The 22647-nt window shown below is 41.1% G+C and overlaps 2 protein-coding genes across 2 annotated transcripts in view; both read right to left on the bottom strand.

Moving 5' to 3' along the window:
• LOC133632280 (zinc finger protein 135-like) overlaps positions 1 to 22647 on the bottom strand; it is a 73398-nt gene that overhangs the window by 9411 nt on the left and 41340 nt on the right. The window lies entirely within an intron of this gene.
• LOC133632231 (uncharacterized) lies at positions 7704 to 14279 on the bottom strand. The gene is made up of 4 exons (XM_062024548.1): positions 13988 to 14279; positions 11836 to 12084; positions 10121 to 10255; positions 7704 to 9430 (listed from the first exon to the last, which is right to left on the bottom strand). The coding sequence occupies exons 1-4, from the start codon at positions 14088 to 14090 to the stop codon at positions 7938 to 7940; spliced, it is 1980 nt and encodes a 659-aa protein (XP_061880532.1). The 5' UTR covers positions 14091 to 14279; the 3' UTR covers positions 7704 to 7937.

The following is a 22647-nucleotide window of genomic DNA, read 5'->3' as shown; positions in this document are numbered from 1 at the left end:
CAACCATTCCTCCCACTGTGCCAACCTCACCTGTGGGGTCCCTCAGGGCTCAATACTGGGTCCCATCCTGTTCTCCATCTACATGCTCCCCCTTAGCCAAGTCATTCATCGCCATAAAATTGCCTTTCACTGCTACGCTGACAATACTCAAATCTGTCTTCCACTCAAGACAGACGATCCCTCTGGGCTGGACCTTTTGAAAGACTGTTTGCGGGACATAAAGGAGTGGATGTCACAAAGCTTCCTGCAGCTCAATGACATCAAGAGTGAAATTCTTCTGTTCAGCAACTCCACCTCGGTCAGTCAGATCAGAAAGAATTTGGGAAGTTTGGCCACTCTTGAAAAACCCCATGTCAAAAACCTTGGGGTCATATTCGACCCAGACCTCAAGTTTGACAAGCAAGTGAAATTTGTGGTGAAATCCTGTTTTTTCCAACTGCGCACAATAGCCAAGATCAAGTCTTTCCTCTCCCCCAGTGACCTACGGAGGGTCGTGTTGATGCTCATCTTCTCCAGACTGGACTATTGCAATGCCCTCTATGCTGGGGTCACCGACAAGACCATCCATAGCATGCAGCTAGTACAAAATGCAGCTGCCAGGCTGGTGACAGGCACAAAAATGAGGGACCACATTTCTCCCATCCTCTCCTCCCTTCACTGGCTCCCAGTGAAGCACAGAGTGAAATTTAAGATCCTCACGTATGTATTCAAAGCGCTCAATGGTCTCGCCCCAGCTTACATCAAAGATCTCCTGGACCAACCTACCAGCTCCAGGCTTGGTCGTTGCCTTAGATTTGACAACCAGATGACCCTGAAGGTCCCACGGTCAAACCTAGCGACAAAGGGAGACCGTGCTTTCTCAGTGATGGCACCTAGGCTATGGAATAAGCTCCCTCTGAATATCAAGTCCGCCACCACTCTGGACACTTTTAGAGCACAGCTTAAAACTCACCTCTTTACCGCAGATTACTTTTGATTTATGTGTTCATTGTGTGTTTTAAATGTTTATTTTAGATTCCTTTGTGTGTCTCAGTCTATGTTTTTTTTTGTTTCTGTTTTTTTTGTTTCTCTACTCGGGCTGCGCCCCGGGCTGATGTAACAGTTGGTTGGGGGGCGCATAATAAATGAAAATAACTAACATAACATAACAAACGACGCGTTCAATCTATCGCATCACCAAGCAAACAATCTGAAAATCCCCATCATACCAATAACATATTATTCAAATTATTTTAGGCGCACTACACAAAACAAACATAACATTATTAATATCACTACTATGGATAACATTAACAACAATTCCTCAAAACAGCCCACTACCTATAATATGGGCTTTTTAAACATCAGATCATTGTTACCCAAAACGTTATTACCGTATTTCCCGGACTATAAGGCCACTTGAAATCCTTTTTTCCCCTCAAAACTCGACAGTGCACCTTCTAACCCGGTTATATGAATTTTTCCCTCTTAACGAGGCATCTCCTCCTAACTATACGAATGCTTATATTGCCCGTCCCCTTAAAAGGGATGGAGGAGTTGCATTAATATACAATGAAAACCTTAACATTACCCCTAACCTAAGTAATAAATATAAATCATTTTAGGTGCTTACTATGGGGTCTGTCACGCCGCTACCTCTCTACCTAGCTGTTATCTACCACCACCCTGGGCCCTATTCACACTTTATCAGTGAATTTTCAGAGTTTGTCGCTGATCTAGTGACGCACGCAAATAATATAATTATAATGGGGGATTTTAATATCCATTTGAATACCCCATCAGACCCTCCGTGTGTGGCGCTCCAGACTATAATTGATAGCTGTGGTCTTACACAAATAATAAATCAACCCACGCATCACAACGGTAATACGATAGATGGAGTCCTTGTCCGGGGTGTCACCACCTCCCAAGTTATGATACTCTCGTACACTAAAGAAATGTCCGATCATTACCTTATAAAATTCGAAGTTCTGACTCATTGTCAACAAGCTACTAATAACCACGGTTTTAGCAGGTGCAAAATTAATGCTGTCACAACTATGACTCTTGCTTGCCTACCGCCTTCGGTAATGGTGCCATTCCCAAATTATGTGGGCTCTATCGATAACCTCACTAACAACTTTAACGATGCCCTGCGCAACACCATTGATAGTATAGCACAGCTGAAGCTAAAAAGTGCCCCTAAACGGCGTACCCCATGGTTTACAGAAGAAACTAGAGGTCTTAAACTATCATGTAGAAAGCTGGAATGCAAATGGCGTGCGACTAAACTTGAGGTTTTCCATCAAGCATGGAGTGATATTTTACTAACTTATAAACACATGCTTACCTTAGCTAAAGCTAATTACTGCTCCAATCTCATCCGCCTCAATAAAAATGATACTAAATGTGTTCAGTACAGTAGCATCGCTAACCCAACAAAGGACTCCTGCCAGTAGCTCCACCCACTCGGCAGACGACTTTATGAATTTTGTTAATCAGAAAATCGAACTCATTAGAAAGGAGATTAAAGACAACGCGCCCCAGCTGCAACTGAGTTCTATTAACACAGATACAAATGTATGCACAACGGATTTTGCCCTCCAAAATAGTCTCTTTCTTTTTGATTAAATAACATTAGAGGAACTACTGCGGCGTGTAAATGGGATAAAACAAACAACACGTTTACTTGACCCACTTCCTGAGAAACTTATCAAGGAGCTGTTTGTAATATTAGGGTCATCAGTACTAAATATTATAAACTTATCACTTTCCTCTGGCACTGTTCCCCTAGCATTCAAAAAAGCGGTTATTCATCCTGTGCTCAGAAGACCTAACCTCGATCCTGACCTCATGGTAAACTCCAGGCCGGTGTTCCACCTTCCCTTTATCTCGAAAATCCTCGACAAAATATTTGCACAGCAGCTAAATGAACACTTAGCGTCTAACAATCTCTGTGACCCCTTTCAGTCCGGTCAAATCACAGCCCTCGCAAAAAATGACTAATGATCTCTTGCTAACCATCGATGCTGATGTGTCATCCATGTTTTGCTGCCTCTTGATCTTAGCGCTGCTTTCGATACAGTCGACCATAACATTCTATTAGAGCGTATCAAAACACGTATTGGTATGTCAGACTTAGCCTTGTCTTGGTTTAACTCCTATCTTACTGACAGGATGCAGTACATTTCCCAAACCTACTCAGTGGCCTAGTGGTTAGAGTGTCCGCCCTGAGATGGGTAGGTTGTGAGTTCAAACCCTGGCAAAGTCATACCAAAGGCTATAAAAATGTGACCCATTACCTCCCTGCTTGGCACTCAGCATCAAGGGTTGCAATTGGGGGTTAAATCACCAAAAAAAATTCCCGGGCGCGGCCACTGCTGCTGCCCGCTGCTCCCCTCACCTCACAGGGGGTGATCAAGGGTGATGGGTCAAATGCAGAGAATAATTTCAAGACACCTAGTGTGTGTGACAGTATTTGGTAGTTTACTTTATTATTACAACAATGTGACCGCGGAGCAACGTTCCCTCTAAGGTGCGCACCTGCGCACTGCTCACGCGTCCTCTGCGCACAGCAAATCTACGCCGCGCAAAAAATCAAATCCCACTTTAAACAAAATAAACAAACTGTTTGTTTTGTATGATTTTGCAATGCAACTGTGAGTAACAGGTGACGAAAGGCGGCCACAACAGATAAAACAATGTTTGTCAACACTTAAATTATTGTAACGTCTGTGGAGACACTTAAAGGAGGACAGGAATTCCATCGGTCCCTTTATTTAGCAAAATTGTTTGTCGGCCATAACTACACCAAAACAATGTGTAAAATAATTTTATCTAGCAAAACTGGTCGTTGTCTACCGTAGAAACCAAGCCAAAAGCAACTCTTTGTCATCTGTTATATCAACAGCAGCCGCTCTCTCTCTCTCTCACCTGCACCAACACACACACTATGGCAGGGGTCACCAACCTTTTTGAAACCAAGAGCTACTTCTTGGGCACTGATTAATGCGAAGGGCTACCAGTTTGATACACACTTAAATAAATTGCCAGAAATAGCCAATTTGCTCAATTTACCTTTAACTATATGTTGTTATTAATAATTAATGATATGTACACTTAATTGAACGGTTTAAAAGAGGAGAAAACACGAAAAAAATGACAATTAAATTTTGAAACATAATTTATCTTCAATTTCGACTCTTTAAAATTCAAAATTCAACCGAAAAAAAAGAAGACGAAAACTAGGTAATTCGAATCTTTTTGAAAAAAATTTAAAAAAGAATTTATGGAACATCATTAGTAATTTTTCCTGATTAAGATTAATTTTAGAATTTTGATGACATGTTTTAAATAGGTTAAAATCCAATCTGCACTTTGTTAGAATATATAACAAATTGGACCAAGCTATATTTCTAACAAAGACAAATAATTATTTCTTCTAGATTTTCCAGAACAAAAATTTTAAAAGAAATTCAAAAGACTTTGAAATAAGATTTAAATTTGATTCTACAGATTTTCTAGATTTGCCAGAATCATTTCTTTGAATTTTAATCATAATAAGTTTGAAGAAATATTTCACAAATATTCTGCGTTGAAAAAACAGAAGCTAAAATGAATAATTAAATTAAAATGTATTTATTATTCTTTACAATAAAAAAATAAATTTACTTGAACATTGATTTAAATTGTCAGGAAAGAAGAGGAAGGAATTTAAAAGGTGAAAAGGTATATGTGTTTAAAAATCCTAAAATCATTTTTAAGGTTGTATTTTTACTCTAAAATTGTCTTTCTGAAAGTTATAAGAAGCAAAGTAAAAAAAAAAAAAGAATTTATTCAAACAAATGAAGACCAAGTCTTTAAAATATTTTCTTGGATTTTCAAATTCTATTTGAGTTTTGTCTCTCTTAGAATTAAAAATGTCGGGCAAAGCGAGACCAGCTTGCTAGTAAATAAATACAATTTAAAAAATAGAGGCAGCTCACTGGTAAGTGCTGCTATTTGAGCTATTTTTAGAACAGGCCGACGGGCTACTCATCTGGTCCTTACGGGCTACCTGGTGCCCGCGGGCACCGCCTTGGTGACCCATGCACTATGGCAATTAGCCACTGGTGCATTTATGGCCACACAAAAAGTTGGACAACTCCAACACTACACGTAAAGTGTCAATTTCAGGTCGTTTTACTATGACTCCTCAATCAGTGTGCTTGTTCTACTGTCATTTGTTAAGAATGTTATTTTTTGGATATTAATCATGAAATAATGTTACAGGACTACATAATTGCTAATAAAAATATTTATTTTACGGACAGAAAGTTAATAAACACTTCATCTCATGCAACATGCGAATGTTTTAAGGGGAACTAAATGTGATCTATGAAATGGGTACACAATCTTTCCAAAGCAGGACCCCCACCCAGGCATAAAATACTATAGTGCATAGCTGATTTGAAAAAAAAACAATATCTAAGTGGGCCAAATCACATATATTAGAAAATAATTTCTTGATATTGACTACTGTCACTTGATTATAATAATAAGACATTTAAATTGTTATGTCAGGTTTGAGACAAATGTGCTGCTGGTATGGCCACAGTGTGCACGTCTGTATTCCACTGAATGCTCAGGGTGTTTGTGCGTTTGCTCACACACATGAAAAATTAGAGGGAACATTGCCTCGGAGTATGTTAAAGGCCTACTGAAATGAATTTTTTTTATTTAAACGGGGATAGCAGATCTATTCTATGTGTCATACTTGATCATTTCGCGATATTGCCATATTTTTGCTGAAAGGATTTAGTATAGAACAACGACGATAAAGATTGCAACTTTTGGTATCTGATAAAAAAAAGGCTTGCACCTACCGGAAGTAGCGTGACGTAGTCAGTTGAACATATACGCAAAGTTCCCTATTGTTTACAATGATGGCCGCATGAAGTGAGAGAGATTCGGACCGAGAAAGCGACAATTTCCCCATTAATTTGAGCGAGGATGAAAGATTTGTGGATGAGTAAAGTGCAAGTGAAGGACTAGTGGGGAGTTGAAGCTATTCAGATAGGGAAGATGCTGTGAGAGCCGGGGGTGACCTGATATTCAGCTGGGAATGACTACAACAGTAAATAAACACAAGACATATATATACTCTATTAGCCACAACACAACCAGGCTTATATTTAATATGCCACAAATTAATCCTGCATAAAAACACCTGCGTGTTTGTTATGCTAGCTCCTAGCTCCTCTGCTAGCTCCTAGCTCCATAGAACACGCCAATACAATTCAAACACCTGATCAACACACACAATCACTCAGCCCAAAAGACCGTTTACCTAACCCAAGGTTCATAAAGCTTATATATTTTTAAAAAGTTACGTACGTGACGCGCACATACGGTCAAGTTATCGAATGTTTAGCAGCCAAGGCTGCATACTCACGGTAGCTGGTATTCAGCTGGGAATGACTACAACAGTAAATAAACACAAGACATATATATACTCTATTAGCCACAACACAACCAGGCTTATATTTAATATGCCACAAATTAATCCTGCATAATAACACCTGCGTGTTTGTTATGCTAGCTCCTAGCTCCTCTGCTAGCTCCTAGCTCCATAGAACACGCCAATACAATTCAAACACCCGATCAACACACACAATCACTCAGCCCAAAAGACCGTTCACCTAACCCAAGGTTCATAAAGCTTATATATTTTTAAAAAGTTACGTACGTGACGCGCACGTACGGTACGGTACGTGTTATGCTAGCTCCTAGCTCCTCTGCTAGCTCCTAGCTCCATAGAACACGCCAATACAATTCAAACACATGATCAACACACACAATCACTCAGCCCAAAAGACCGTTCACCTAACCCAAGGTTCATAAAGCTTATATATTTAAAAAAAGTTACGTACATACGCAAAAAAAAGCCAAAGCTGCATACTCACAGTAGCACGTCTGCGTCTTTGTCATCCAAATCAAAGTAATCCTGGTAAGAGTCTGTGTTGTCCCAGTTCTCTACAGGCGTCTGTGTATCCAAATCAAAAGTCCTCCTGGTTAGAGTCTCTGTTATCCGAGTTCTTCCATCTTGACTGCATCTTTCGGGAATGTAAACACAGAAGCGCCGGCTGTGTACTGTTGTGGCTGACAACGTTCGAAAAATACGTCCATTTCGCACCGACAACTTTCTTCTTTGCTTGCTCGGCTTCCTTCTCCATAATGCAATGAACATGATTGAAACAGATTCACGAACACAGATGTCCAGAATACTGTGGAATTATGAAATGAAAACAGAGCTTTTTCGTATCGGCTTCAATGTGGAAGGCATACCCGTGTTCGTCGGGCTACGTCACACGCATACGTCATCCTCAGAGGCGTTTCGAACCGGAAGTTTAGCGGCAAATTTAAAATGTCACTTTATAAGTTAACCCGGCCGTATTGGCATGTGTTATAATGTTAAGATTTCATCATTGATATATAAACTATCAGACTGCGTGGTCGGTAGTAGTGGGTCAATTGACCATTTTACCTAGAAAACCCACAAGAGGGTCATTTGACCCCTAGTCCCCCCTGTGGACACTCCTTTTGTTATGAAAATGTGGCTGTTAGTGGCACATGGCAGGGGCCACTTGAGCCTGTGTGGGGGAGGGGACCTTACAGCTCAAGCTTTAGTTCTGAGGTAGGTTGTGTGTGTTTTTGCAAGGATCAACAAAGGATCAACAAGAATGAAGGGATCAACACTCTGACATTTATTGTTAAAAAAAATACAAAACAAAACATATTTACAAAGAATGAAAAAGCAACTGTTTTCCCAGTTTTGGTGTGGAGGGTTGTTGCAGAAGCAATTGTTATTTTTGTGTGCCAAAAATAGTTTAAAAAAAAAAATTTACAAAGAAAAAAGCATATTTACAAAGAATGAAAAACCATGTCCATGTAAACGTGACTGACATACATTTGAGCAGTCACTCACAATCCTGGCACTGCCATTGCTCCTTTCGGCATTTCCCACATGTATAACGGTAGCAGTCAACACAGCGCACAGTTGCACGATTGTCCTTGCATTGGATTTTAGCCTGACACTTGGCTCTTTTTCCTAGTTGTGGTGTGGAGCGTTGTTGCCGAAATAATTGTTCCTTTTGGGCCTTTTTCATACCCACGTGGGAGTGAGCCAACTCTTTTGCAAGTTCCAGCAGGAAATCCACCCGTCTCTCCTGCCTCCCGGTGCATAATTGATAGAGCATGTGGGCATTCAGTGCTGCAATATCAATCATGTTATAGAACACTGCTACTGGCCAGCGCCGTGTTCCTGCGCGGACAGTGTACCCCCGCACCATCTGGTCCATGACATCGACGCCGCACTTTGTTGTGTTGTACTGTGTGATGGTGTTTGGCTTCTTTTTGGTGGTATCCTGTGTCTGAATGGTGCTGTGCATGCTGCTGAGAACATATACAGTCTTCCTCCGCTTGGGCGCATACACCGTCAGTGTGGCACCAGTGGTTGAAAATACCTGGGTGGTAAATTCATCGCGGTACATCTGTCGAGTTGACGGTGGAATTTCTTTGCGAATCTTGTTGACTGTGCCGAGGATGGTTGTATTCCGGCTAAGTAGTCGTTTTGCAAGTGACAGTGATGTAAAGAAATTGTCCGTGGTAACATTTCTGCCCTTGTCCAAGAATGGTTCCATCAGCCTCATGACTACACTCTCAGACACTCTCTCCCCACGAGGCCGAGTGTCGTCCTTGCCAAGATATGGGAGGATGTTGCAGACGTATTTGGTTTTCAAGTCACACGCCACCCAGAACTTGATCCCAAACTTGTCTGGTTTAGAAGCAATGTACTGTAGGAAACAGCAGCGAGTCTTGGACGGGAAAAGTTGTTCGTCGATGGTGATGTGTTGACCAGGGATGTAGGATGTGATGCAGTTGGTGGCAAACAATCCCCATATGTTTGAAATTGCAGCAAACTTATCGGTCTGTGCTCGCTCGCTGCGGGTGTCTCTGTCATCAAAGCGCAGGTGATGCATGATGTTTTGGAAACGCCCTCGGGACATGGTTTCGATGATCTGTGGGCTTCCCAGGTTTTTCGACCAGCAGTCACGCAGTGATGGCACCCTGATGATTCCCCGCATCATGGTGATGGAAATAAATGCCATTAGTTCAGGGAGGCCCATGAACCAATCCACATCCTCCGTTTGCTTTGCATGTTGAACTGTACAGTCTCGAATGATGCCAAGCATGTCCAGAGTGATGAAACACAGGAAGCTCTGAAGACGACTTGTGATTGACCTCCTGGCCTTAGCTGTTGGCTCTCCATCTGCGCTGTATGGCGATGGCGGGGTGAAATGTGGACCCGTTCCCACCTGTTCTTCATGCCATACTGTGCCATCTTTCGCAGTCTCTGTCACATCAGTCCCCAGCCGAGCTCTCTTTGTTGGTTGGGGAGCAGTCTCCTCATCTGTAGTGTGAAAAAAAAATGTAATTATGAGCAATGGGAAAGTCAAATGATATCACAAATGCAAGCATAGAAGCAAATAATAATAATAATCCCAGAACATCTCAAATAGGTTGGCTAAGCTGCAGACACCTCAGGAGAAGTAGAATCAAACAAAACTGACGGCAGTCGGCACTCAGAAACAAAATGGAGGCTCTATTCACATGGTGCCAGTGGCGGCCCACCACAAATAAATTAATATATGGGAATTGGGAAACACTGATGATATGTGTCTGCAGGCAGTAGTACAGTATATATATTTATTTATATCATCTATTTATATCTATTTAATATATAATAACTAAATATAAATAATATTAAAAAATATTTATTTATATCCATTTATCTCTCTATATATTTATTTATTACATCCATTTATCTATATATATCCTGTCCATTTATTTATTTACCTATACCTATGTCTGTATATATGTTCAATGAAAGTTTTGTAGTTCAATTCAAACTCTGTGTATATCTATATACTATATAGTATATAGATATACACAGAGTTTGAATTGAACTGAGTATTCGAACTGCGTGTTTTCTTGAGCCCCCCCCCGGTCAACCCTGTGGGAAACACTGTGGTGCTATATTTTCCAACATCCTCACTGAAATGAAATGTAAAATAGGAAATAATATGAAATGAAATCTTACCTGAAGATGACTGAGACAGCTCGGAGTCTGAATCCTCCTGAAGATTGATGTCTTCTCCATCCGAGTCGACAGGGTTAACATTGGAAAGGAGCATTTCCAATGCTTGTTGAGTGCTGAATCTCTGCATCTTCGTTCCTTGGAGAGAAGCTTCTTTCACCACAAAATTCTTGAGGGAAATGAAGCTATAGTCCACGTGCACTGGTATTTATGTCTTGGCCGTTACCTGTCTTGCCTGTAAGGTGTGACCCCCTCACCCCACAAACTGCCCCTAACAGCCTCATTACCATAACAAAATGAGTGATTAGTGTGGGAAAAGCGTCGGGCCAAATGACCCCTCTCTGGGTCTTCTAGGTAGACAGAAAAATGCTGGGACTTTCTAGTGTTAAGGTATCGTGTGGAGTTCCACAGGGTTCGGTTCTTTGCCCTGCACCCTTCAGCATCTACATGATGCCGCTGGGAGACATCATACGCAAATACGGTGTTAGCTTCCACTGTTATGGTGATGACACCCGACTCTACATACCTCTAAAGCTGACCAACACGCCAGATTGTAGTCAGCTGGAGGCGTGTCTTAATGAAATTAAACAATGGATGTCCGCTAACTTCTTGCAACTCAACGCTAAGAAAACTGAAATGCTGATTATCAGTCCAGTTAGGCACCGACATCTATTTAATAATACCACCTTAACATTTGACAACCAAACAATTACACAAAGCGACTAAGTAAAGAATCTCAATACCATATGTCCCGGCAAGAAATCTGCGTTGTAAGAACTCCGGCTTATTAGTGATTCTCAGAGCCCAAAAACAGTCTGCGGGCTATAGAGCATTTTCTATTTGCGCTCCAGTACTCTGGAATCCCCTCCCGGTAACAGTTAGAGATGCTACCTCAGTAGAAACATTTAAGTCCCATCTTAAAACTCATTTGTAAACGCTCGCTTTTAAATAGACCCCCCTTTTAGACCAGTTGATCTGCCCTCTCTTTTCTGCTCTGCCCCCCTCTCCTGCATGGAGAGGTTATTAGGTGACCCTAGATGAGGCACTAGCTGTTCCAAGGACCCGGGGTGGACCACTCATCTGTGCATCAGTTGGGGACGTCTCTGCGCTACTATGGACTGGACTCTCACACTATTAACTAGATCCACTATGGACTGGACTCTCACACTATTAACTAGATCCACTATGGACTGGACTCTCACACTATTAACTAGATCCACTATGGACTGGACTCTCACACTATTAACTAGATCCACTATGGACTGGACTCTCACACTATTAACTAGATCCACTATGGACTGGACTATCACACTATTAACTAGATCCACTATGGACTGGACTCTCACACTATTAATTGGATCCACTTTACATCCATTGCACCGGTCTCAAAGGTTTCTAGTTGTTCCCATTCATTGGGTTGAGTTTTTTCTTGCCCTGATGTGGGATCTGAGCCTAGGACGTCGTTGTGGCTTGTGCAGCCCTTTGAGAAATTTGTGATTAAGGAATCTATAAATAAACTTTGATTGATTGAACACTTATATGGTTTTTCATCTGTGTGTGTTCTCATGTGTTGAGCTATAGAGCTATTTCAAGAAAAGCTTTCGCCACAAACTGGACAATTAAATTGTTTTTCACCTGTGTGTGTTCTCATGTGTTTAGTCAAAGAGCTTTTTTGAGAAAAGCTTTTCCCACAAACTGAGCAGCTCGAACATTTTTACCTTCACAGTCCTCGTCTTCGTCTTGTGGTTTCTCTTCATCATCTTCAGTCTTCACAGAGAGAATAATCAGTGGCAACTTGGTGAGATCAGCTTCCTCTCGTCCTAGAAGACACTCTCCCTCCTGAGTGATGCAGAGTTCCTCCTCTTCCTTTTTAATGCAGGGTGGTTGTGGAGTCTCCGGCTTCAAAGTGGAGCTCCCCCCTAACTGAGGGGAAACTTCTTCTGGATTATAGATCAGCTGCTGGACGTCTGCAAGACACAAACAACAAAAACACACTTTCTTATATACTGTATGTGTGTGTAGTAGGGTTGTTCGGTATCACTACGGGTTCAAAAAGGAACGAGGCTAACGCCACGCTACTGGGAACTGTAGTTAAGCTACATAGCGTCGCTACTTGTTGTGCACTACTGCCCATCACTGATTCTAACTCCTAAATAAACCTAGCAAAAGTCAGCTAACAATGCAGGTAATGGGGATGCACTCTATTTCTTTTATTAAAAAAATATCCAGCAACTTTTTATATACCGTATTTTCCGCACCATAAGCCGCCCCGTGTTGTAAGCCGCACCTTCAATGAATGGCATATTTCAAAACTTTGTTTACCTATTAGCCGCACCTACGCTACGCTAAAGGGAATGTCAAAAAAACAGTCAGATAGGTCAGTCAAACTTTAATAATATATTACAAACCAGCGTTCTAACAATTTTGTTCACTCCCAAAATGTAATGTGCAATCACAAAAATAGTAACACTCAAAATAGTGCAGAGCAATAGCAACATCAATAACTCAACGTTGCTCATACGTTAGTGTCACACAACACACAAAATAAACATTAAAGCTCACTTTCTGAAGTTATTACTCATCCACAAATCCCTCAAATTATTCTTCTTCGGTGTGCTTCACTTGTTTTTTGACACCATCGATGATGTGGACGCGCATGCAGTCATAGATCAACAGGGACGGAGCTGCGTGAAAAAAGTCACCCGGTCTCTTCGCTCATTTTTTCTTCATCCATCCATCCCTTCGAGTTAGCTTTTATGATGACGCCGGCTGGAAAGTTCTCTTTTGGCAAGGTCTTCCTTTTGAATATCACCGTGGGTGGAAGTTTCTGGCCGTTAGCATGGCAAGCTAGAACCACAGTGAAGGACGACTTCTCATTCCCTGTGGTGCGAATATTCACCGTACGTGTTCCCGTTGTATCCACAGTGCGGTTCACAGGAATATCAAAAGTCAGTGGAACCTTGTACGCGTGTCTCTTAGTAGGAGACATTTTGTGGTCTTTACAGAAACACACAAATGAAATGAAACGTAATATCCGCACGCTTCTTCTTCTACGGGGGCGGGTGCTCACCTTGGCGGTTGCTTACAGTAGAAGAAGAAGCGCTTCCTCTTCTATGGGGGCGGTTGCTTACCGTAGAAGAAGAAGCGCTTCCTCTTTTACGGGAAAAAAGATGGCGGCTGTTTACCGTAGTTGCGAGACCTAAACTTTATGAAAATAAATATTAATATTAATCCATATATAAGGCTATTAGCCGCACTGTCAGCTTTTGAGAAAAATTGTGGTTTTTAGGTGCGGCTTATGGTGCGGAAAATACGCTGTAAGTATATATGTACTGTAATAACAGAAACATTCATAAAAACATGTAATATTTACGTATTTTCATCATTTGTTATCATTTTAAGCAAATGGCGGCACATTATTTTCACAGACGCATCACAAAGTTCGCTATTTCCTTCAACACCACCACCAACTATTACTAATAAAGGCAGACTTCACGAGTGCCATCAAAGAATACTTTGGGACAAATTATGATCCAGAACCTTATATTTTTTAGCCTAAATATAAGGAGGATGAGCTACAAGTTTTAGAAGCTGAGTGATAAGCAATAAGCACTATTGCTAAGTGCTAAACAAAAATACAAAGTATATACCATCCAATCTCAATTAATATCACTTTTTATTTAAATTAAGGCAGTTTTTCCGGTGCAGGATACTACTGCGGTAACTTCTGACAAACATTTCCGCCATTTTTGATCGAGGTAAAAATGCTAAAAGGTTCTTTGTTTACATTGTTCAACAAAGTCGGCTAATTTTTATTTTTAGGGCTTGGAATTTAAACAGCTTTCAAATGAGGGAACGCAACACACTCACCTTCATCTTCGCTTTTCAGATTGTTCTCCGTTGGTGGCGCTGATTCTCTTTCATGTTCTCTTTTAGCGGACGTCGCCATCTTAGCATAGCAGTAGTCGTCCATCTTCTATCACGTCTTCAATCTTCACTTCAGATAACACGCCGTCGCTCCACACTCAAAGTCCGTTTCCTGGGCTTAAGAAAAGGTGAATAGTTGAGGTATTTGATGCTATTTTTGAATGTATAAGATCGTAAATGTGAAACTTCTCCGGAAAGCCACGCCGCTTAGTCCGCCATCTTGGACTTTCCGCTTTGCCACTGTTCCATGTGTTTGCGCATGCGCCAGAAGTGGCAACTTCCGATCGACAACTGCACTTTCAAAAATAAAATACCTTTTAAATAACTGGCGGCCCTTTTCATCTTTTCTTACATTTCTGGCTCATAATTGAAGTGCTCCTTATCGCGAAAACATTTTTGATATCAAAATACTTTGGAGATAGAAATGAAACAAAAATCGACAATGTTGTATTCTGTCTTTTAGTGGGTTGAAGCAAACGGCAAGTTGTTTGACAAAGTAAGTGTTGTGAAAGTGTGAAACTCACACTACCCCAGTATACATTTTCAACATTATAGCATTTCACCCTTTTGACGTTTTTTCCTCTTGACTTTTATCAGTAATATCCTCATTGAACGATGACTTGTACTCGACCTCGGACCAACTGCACTCAGTGAGGAAACAAACACGCTCACATAAATATTGCTCTTATTGCAAGCATAGACAGCAGAACACTTCTATTTTCACTTTTGTACACTGACTTTAGTTATCTGCTGCACTGACAAGATGCCTGCTCGGTGCGTGTTGGCGACTGTAGCCAAACTGCTGTGTCAAAACTGCCGTGTGACGTCACCATTGACCTTTTTCTTTTACACACACCCGGGAACATGAAAACAAAATAATGGGCTCTGTTGGCCACTTACTTAATAAACATACAGGACAAAGTGCGTCCTGATTCTTTGATTCTATTTTGATGATGATAAGAAAGTTTGTCGCTGCATTACTGACTAATAACCTCAGTTTTATCTGAAGTTCCATCGAGGTTTGTTTTGAAGCGAAAGTGGGCGCAGAGCACATCCCTCTACCACTGGTGTGTGACGTCATCGCTGCCTGTGCAATGCGCACTGCCTTCCTGCGCCGGTCAATACCAACACTGTGATTAATCATCATTCATTTATGGTAACGCATTAACATTGACAGCCTTAGTTGAAACCCATACTTTATTTATTATTTTAACTGATAATGTATGGAAGTAGAATTGTCTCACATCAACTTATATATATCAATATGATTTTAATACTAATGCATATATTAATAAATATATGAATACAAATGTTACATATAAATAAATAATTTGTATAAATAAATGTGTATTTGCAAATATTTTTTTGAGATTTGAAAATATATACAAATAAAATGTATAAATATACAAATGTGACATACAAATAAATCGAGAATTTCTATAAATACACATGTATTTGTAAATATATTTTTGAGATGTTGATATAAATATGCTTGATTTTGTATTTGTATTTGTATTTAATTTGCATATGTGGATCGCCTTTTTGCTTTTGTGTCGATGAGACATTTCTACCACAAACCAGATGCACAAATACATGTGACCTACACACTCCCCTACACAACCAGCAGAGGGCACTGCAGCCAGAGCCACACATTGCACTGATAAGAGATGACATTGATACAATAAAATAATCAGCTAGCACGGTCTTTCAGATTAACTGGATACATTAGCATTAGCTAATACAACGCTTATGTTAGCTAGCTCATCCCCGTTATGCATTTTATCTGTAAAGGCGTGGATTGTTTTTGTGCAGAAAAGTCCGGGCATTTTGCATATAATGCATATAATGCTCTGTGACCCAGACCGCTCTGGCTGCACTGCCCTCTACTGGTTGTTCAGGGGAGTGTGTAGGTCACATTTATTTGTGCATCAAGGTTCAAGGTTCAAGGTTCAACTTTATTGTCCCCGCGGGGAAATTTGTCTTGGGCACAGTGCATCATTGCTTTCTTAACATACACAAAAACAACAGAACAAAAACACAAGCGCAGACACAACTACAACCAGACAACTAACATTTAAACATCAGAACATGGAGCTTGATAGACATAGATGGCACTTTGATGTAGGCATAAAATCTACAGTATGGAGATAAAGATAAAGTGCCAGTGTACATTGCACTAGAGCTCATAGATAAAGTGCTTTGTGCTAAAGTGCTTAGTTCTAAAGTGCTATGTGCTAAAAAAGTGCTAACCTATGTATTAACATTCTATTGCACCCTGTTGGTCAGCTTAATGGAGGCTGGGACAAATGATAATTTAAGGCGGTTCGATTTGCATAGTGGGACCCGGAGTCTTCTCCCTGATGGCAGGGTTCTATATTCAGGGAAGAGTGGGTGTTGTGAGTTGGAAATAATTTTCTTAGCTTTTTTCCTAACTGCCTGCTCATAGATGCTCTGTATAGGCTCATATTCTTTCCTCCCTACGATTTTCATTGCCGTTTTATGCATGCCGGCCAGTTTGCTTTTTAGCTTAATGGTTAGGTTGCCAAACCATGAGGTGATCCCGTATCTAATGATGCTCTCTACAATGGCACGGTAGAAAATCATCATGATGTGGGTGCTTACGCCGTACAATCTTAATCTTCGCAAAAAATATAGCCTCTGTTGCAGTCTATTGCACAGTTTGTCAATATGTGTCTTCCAGCAGAGAAGATTATCAATATGAATCCCTAAATATTTATATGAGGATACCTGGGTGATTTCCTGATTTTTGATGACCACTGGCTTATGGTCAGTCACTTTCCTCGGATCCAAAACCATTTCCTGTGTCTTGGTCACATTTAAAATAAGATAGTTGGTATCACACCACCTAATAAATAGGTCTATCTCGTCTTGGTACACAGAGGGGTCCGTATCCTTGTGTAGAAGGCTTAGGAGCACGGTATCGTCCGCAAATTTCACCATATAATTGTTAGGGTGCACAGTCCTACAATCATTGGTGTACAATGTAAACAGTGTTGGTGATACAACACAACCCTGTGGGACGCCTGTGTTGCAGTGTTTGGTGTCTGACAGTGTTCTGTTGACCTTCACTTGCTGTGTTCTGTTTGTTAAAAAAGAGTGGAACCATTTGATCAAGGTGGAGTTTACACCCATGTCTTTGAGCTTCTCCAAGAGTATGTGAATTTGCACTGTATTAAAAGCTGAGCTAAAATCAACAAATAAAATTCTAGCATAAGCTTTTGTGTTCTCAAGGTGCTTGGAGATAAAGTGCAAGGTGCAAAGGATTGCATCATCAGTACTGCATTCCTGCTTGTACGCAAACTGGTACACATCTAACTTTGGCTTGACATCCTTCATGAGCAGTGACACAACAAATTTTTCAAAACATTTCATAACAATCGAAGTGAGAGCTACGGGACGAAAGTCGTTGTTTACTGTGACACCGGGCTTTTTAGGCACTGGAGTTATTATTGACTTCTTCCACAGAGCTGGAACAGTGTGAGTGTTAAGTGACTGTTGGAATATTGGACACCATGCTGTAGTTAGTTCCTCTGCGCAGCTTTTGAGCAAAAAAGCTGGGAGGCCGTCAGGGCCTGCGGCCTTGCCTGTACGTACTCTACTAAAGAGACGGTGAATGCTGGTCGGGTCGACTTCCAGGCAGCAGGTGTCATCAGTGTCTGGCAGGGACTGCAAAACACTGTCACACTCCTGAGAGAAGTTTTGATGGTCGAATCTCAAATAAAAGTCATTTAGCTCATTTGATTTTTGCTGCTCATCCAGGGTGATGATTTGTTTCTTTGCAGGGTTCATATTAGTGACTGATTTCATTGTGTCCCAAAGTTTTTTTGTATTTGACATTTGGAGATGATGTTCCATTGTTAGCCTATGTTGTTCTCTTGCATTAGTGAGAAGTTGTTTGAGTTCTTTTTGGACAACTGACAGTCCTGCTCTGTCTTTACTTCTAAAGGCCTGCTTTTTCCTATTTATGCAGTCTTTTATTTCTTTTGTTACATAGGGTTTGTTATTGGGATATACTACAATGTTTTTCTTGGGTACCACATTGCCAACACAAAACTCAATGTAGTCCGTTATAGTTACTGTAGCCTCATCTAGTCCTAGTGCATGGAACAGGGACCAGTCTGTGCACATGAAACACCCCTTCAGTGTCTCAATAGCATCGTCTGACCACACATTAATTGTCTTATGCTCAGGTTTAATTGATTTAAAAACAGATTTATATGTGGGTATTAGATGTATGGTGTTGTGATCCGAGTTGGAAAGGGGGGGCTTTGGTTTTGCTGAATATCCCCCCTTTATATTGCCATAGCATTTATCTAGAATCTTGTCATTTCTTGTGTCACATTTTACAAATTGTTCAAAGCCCGGCAAGGCAGTCTCCAGTTTACAATGGTTAAAGTCACCCATAAAGAAAACAGGAGCTCCGGGTGTGCGTTGCAGCTGTTCATGTGCGCACTCTGCTATGCTCGCAGCAGCTCTGCCTGCATTGCCGCTGGGTGGGACATAAACAGCGGCTATGATGATGTTGCCAAACTCCCTAGGCAGGTAGTAAGGTCTCATTGATAAACACAGCAGTTCTACGTCGGGGCTGCATATGGTTTTTTTCACAGTGAGCTGTTTACACCACTTGTCACTCACGTACACGCCGACTCCGCCCCCTTTTCTCTTCCCGGAAGCGTCAGAGCGGTCAGCTCGTACGAGTGAGAATCCATCCAGGTCAAGCAGAGAATCCGGGACGCCTTGGTGAAGCCACGTCTCGGTGAACACCATGATGTTGGTTTCCCGGTATTCAAAGCAGCTCTTTAGGTTGACCCGAAGCTCATCCAGCTTTGGTGCCAGCGATCGCACGTTGCTGAGTATTATTGACGGCAGCGGTGGTCTGTTGATTCGCCGGCGGAGGCGTTCTCGGACACCTCCCCGTCTGCCTCGCTTGCGTTGTGGCCGTGTGCCGGTGTGTGTCGCTCGGATGACTGCCGGTAGATGTTCTGGTGGTGTGGATTGGCGTGGTGTGGGTCGGAGGGACAGTAAGGCATCTCTGGAGTAGACGCGACATCCATGTTCCCATTGCACGTTCGTTGCAAGACAAAAAATTACGCGTTCGCTGATAAAAAAGAGGATCAGCAGTACGATATAAAAACTTGCTTCCATTGTTAGGGCTCGTGCTACAAACAATTGGTAGTTCAGACGGCCGAGTTCTTTGTATGTCGAATGTCAATTAATGCCGTGATCAGTTTCACGTAAAGTCACAAGCACCAAAGCATGTTTTTAAAAACGAATAAACAAAACGAACATGATGGTACGAACACTTAAAAAACACACTTAAAAAAATCACGTAAAAGCAACAAGCACAAGCCCTGGTCGCTGCAGTGCTGCGCCCTCCACGCCCTCCATTGCTCTTATTGCAAGCATAGACAGCAGAACACTTCTATGTTCACTTTTGTACACTGACTTTAGTTATCTGCTGCACTGACAAGATGCCTGCTCGGTGCGTGTTGGCGACTGTAGCCAAACTGCTGTGTCAAAACTGCCGTGTGACGTCACCATTGACCTTTTTCTTTTACACACACCCGGGAACATGAAAACAAAATAATGGGCTCTGTTGGCCACTTACTTAATAAACATACAGGACAAAGTGCGTCCTGATTCTTTGATTCTATTTTGATGATGATAAGAAAGTTTGTCCCTGCATTACTGACTAATAACCTCACTTTTATCTGAAGTTCCATCGAGGTTTGTTTTGAAGCGAAAGTGGGCGCAGAGCACATCCCTCTACCACTGGTGTGTGACGTCATCTCTGCCTGTGCGATGCGCACTGCCTTCCTGCGCCGGTCAAAACCAACACTGTGATTAATCATCATTCATTTATGGTAACGCATTAACATTGACAGCCTTAGTTGAAACCCATACTTTATTTATTATTTTAACTGATGATGTATGGAAGTAGAATTGTCTCACATCAACTTATATATATCAATATGATATTAATACTAATGCATATATTAATACATATATGAATACAAATGTTACATATAAATAAACAATTTGTATAAATAAATGTGTATTTGTAAATATTTTTTTGAGATTTGAAAATATATACAAATAAAATGTATAAATATAAAAATGTGACATACAAATAAATCGAGAATTTCTATAAATGAACGTGTATTTGTAAATATATTTTTGAGATGTTAATATAAATATGCTTGATTTTGTATTTGTATTTGTATTTAATTTGCATATGTGGATCGCCTTTTTGCTTTTGTGTCGATGAGACATTTCTACCACAAACCAGATGCACAAATATATGTGACCTACACACTCCCCTACACAACCAGCAGAGGGCACTGCAGCCAGAGCCACACATTGCACTGATAAGAGATGACATTGATACAATAAAATAAGCAGCTAGCACGGTCTTTCAGATTAACTGGATACATTAGCATTAGCTAATACAACGCTTATGTTAGCTAGCTCATCCCCGTTATGCATTTTATCTGTAAAGGCGTGGATTGTTTTTGTGCAGAAAAGTCCGGGCATTTTGCATATAATGCATATAATGCTCTGTGACCCAGACCGCTCTGGCTGCACTGCCCTCTACTGGTTGTTCAGGGGAGTGTGTAGGTCACATTTATTTGTGCATCTGGTTTGTGGTAGAAATGTCTCATCTACACAAAAGCAAAAAGGCGATCCACATATGAAAATTCAATACAAATACAAATACGAAATCAAGCATATTTTCATTATTTTATATTCTTGGCCCTGCACTCTTTATAACCCTTCAGCATCTACATGCTGCCACTTGGCGACATCATAAGCAAATACGGTGTTAGCTTCCATTGTTATGCTGATGACACTCAACTCTACATGCCCCTAAAGCTGACCAACACGCCGGATTGTAGTCAGCTGGAGGCGTGTCTTAATGAAATTAAACAATGGATGTCCGCTAACTTTTTGCAACTCAACGCCAAGAAAACTGAAATGCTGATTATCGGTCCTGCGAGACACCGACATCTATTTAATAATACCACCTTAACATTTGACAACCAAACAATTACACAAGGTGCCTCGGTAAAGAATCTGGGTATTATCTTCCACCCAACTCTTTCGTTTGAGTCACACATTAAGAGTGTTACTAAAACGGCCTTCTTTCATCTCCGTAATATCGCTAAAATGTGTTCCATTTTGTCCACAAGCGATGCTGAGATCATTATTCATGCGTTCGTTACGTCTCGTCTCCAATACTGTAACGTATTATTTTCGGGTCTCCCTATGTCTAGCATTAAAAGATTACAGTTGGTACAAAATGCGGCTGCTAGACTTGACAAGAACAAGAAAGTTTGATCATATTGCGCCTATACTGTATTTACTTTTATATACCTATATACCTATATATATATACCTATACTGCATAAACCTTTATATACAAATATACATATACATATGTATATACCTTTATATACATACATACATACGTATATATACAGTATATATATATACTGGCTCACCTGCACTGGTTTCCTGTGCACTTAAGATGTGACTTTAAGGTTTTACTACTTACGTATAAAATACTACACGGTCTAGCTCCTGCCTATCTTGCTGATTGTATTGTACCAAATGTCCCGGCAAGAAATCTGCTTTCAAAGAACTCCGGCTTATTAGTGATTCCCAGAGCCCAAAAAAAGTCTGCGGTCTATAGAGCGTTTTCTATTGGGGCTCCAGTACTATGGAATGCCCTCCCGGTAACAGTTAGAGATGCTACCTCAGTAGAAGCATTTAAGTCTCATCTTAAAACTCATTTGTATACTCTAGCCTTTAAATAGACCCCCTGTTTAGACCAGTTGATCTGCCGTTTCTTTTCTTTTCTCCGGATCCCGACTCTGGACAGCCAGCACTTCATCCATGGTCACCGGACCTGTGCCCCCCCTCCCCCCCTCCACAAGGGAGAGGGGGGCACAGGTCCGATGGCCATGGACGAAGTGCTGGCTGTCCAGAGTCGGGACCTGGGGTGGACCGCTCGCCTGTGCATCGGTTGGGGACATCTCTGCGCTGCTGACCTGTCTCCGCTCAGGATGGTCTCCTGCTGGCCCCACTATGGACTGGACTCTCACTTTTACGTTAGATCCACTATGGACTGGACTCTCACAATTATGATGGATCCACTATGGACTGGACTCTCACTATTATGTTAGATCCACTATGGACTGGACTCTCACTATTATGTTAGTTCCACTATGGACTGGACTTTCACAATATTATGCTAGACCCACTCGACGTCCATTGCACCGGTCTCCCCTAGAGAGAGAGGGGGGGGGGGGGGGGGGACACCCACATCTGCGGTCCTCTCCAAGGTTTCTTATTGTCATCCCACTGAATTGAATTTTTCCTTGCCCTGATGCGGGATCTGAACCGAGGATGTCGTTGTGGCTTGTGCAGCCCTTTGAGACACTTGTGATTTAGGGCTATATAAATGAACTTTGATTGATTGATTGATTATATTCATATCTCAAAAATATATTTACAAAATATACATTTATTTATAGAAATTCTTGATTTATTTGTATGTCACATTTTTATTTTTATACATT

The sequence above is a fragment of the Entelurus aequoreus genome, linkage group LG17, assembly GCF_033978785.1.
Source record: "Entelurus aequoreus isolate RoL-2023_Sb linkage group LG17, RoL_Eaeq_v1.1, whole genome shotgun sequence".
Classification (NCBI taxonomy): domain Eukaryota; kingdom Metazoa; phylum Chordata; class Actinopteri; order Syngnathiformes; family Syngnathidae; genus Entelurus; species Entelurus aequoreus.
The sequence above is the reverse complement of the archived record's forward strand: the minus strand, read 5'-3'. Positions and strand labels throughout refer to the sequence as shown.

What these genes read in the sequence shown, in the direction of transcription:
- LOC133632231 (XM_062024548.1), bottom strand. Translation starts at nt 14,090, where the DNA reads ATGGACGACTACTGCTATGCTAAGATGGCGACGTCCGCTAAAAGAGAA. An exon ending in TCTGAAAAGCGAAGATGAAG is followed by an intron (nt 12,085 to 13,987) that starts GTGAGTGTGTTG and finishes TGTGTCTTGCAG; the next exon opens with ACGTCCAGCAGCTGATCTAT. An exon ending in CGAAGACGAGGACTGTGAAG is followed by an intron (nt 10,256 to 11,835) that starts GTAAAAATGTTC and finishes CTTCTCTCCAAG; the next exon opens with GAACGAAGATGCAGAGATTC.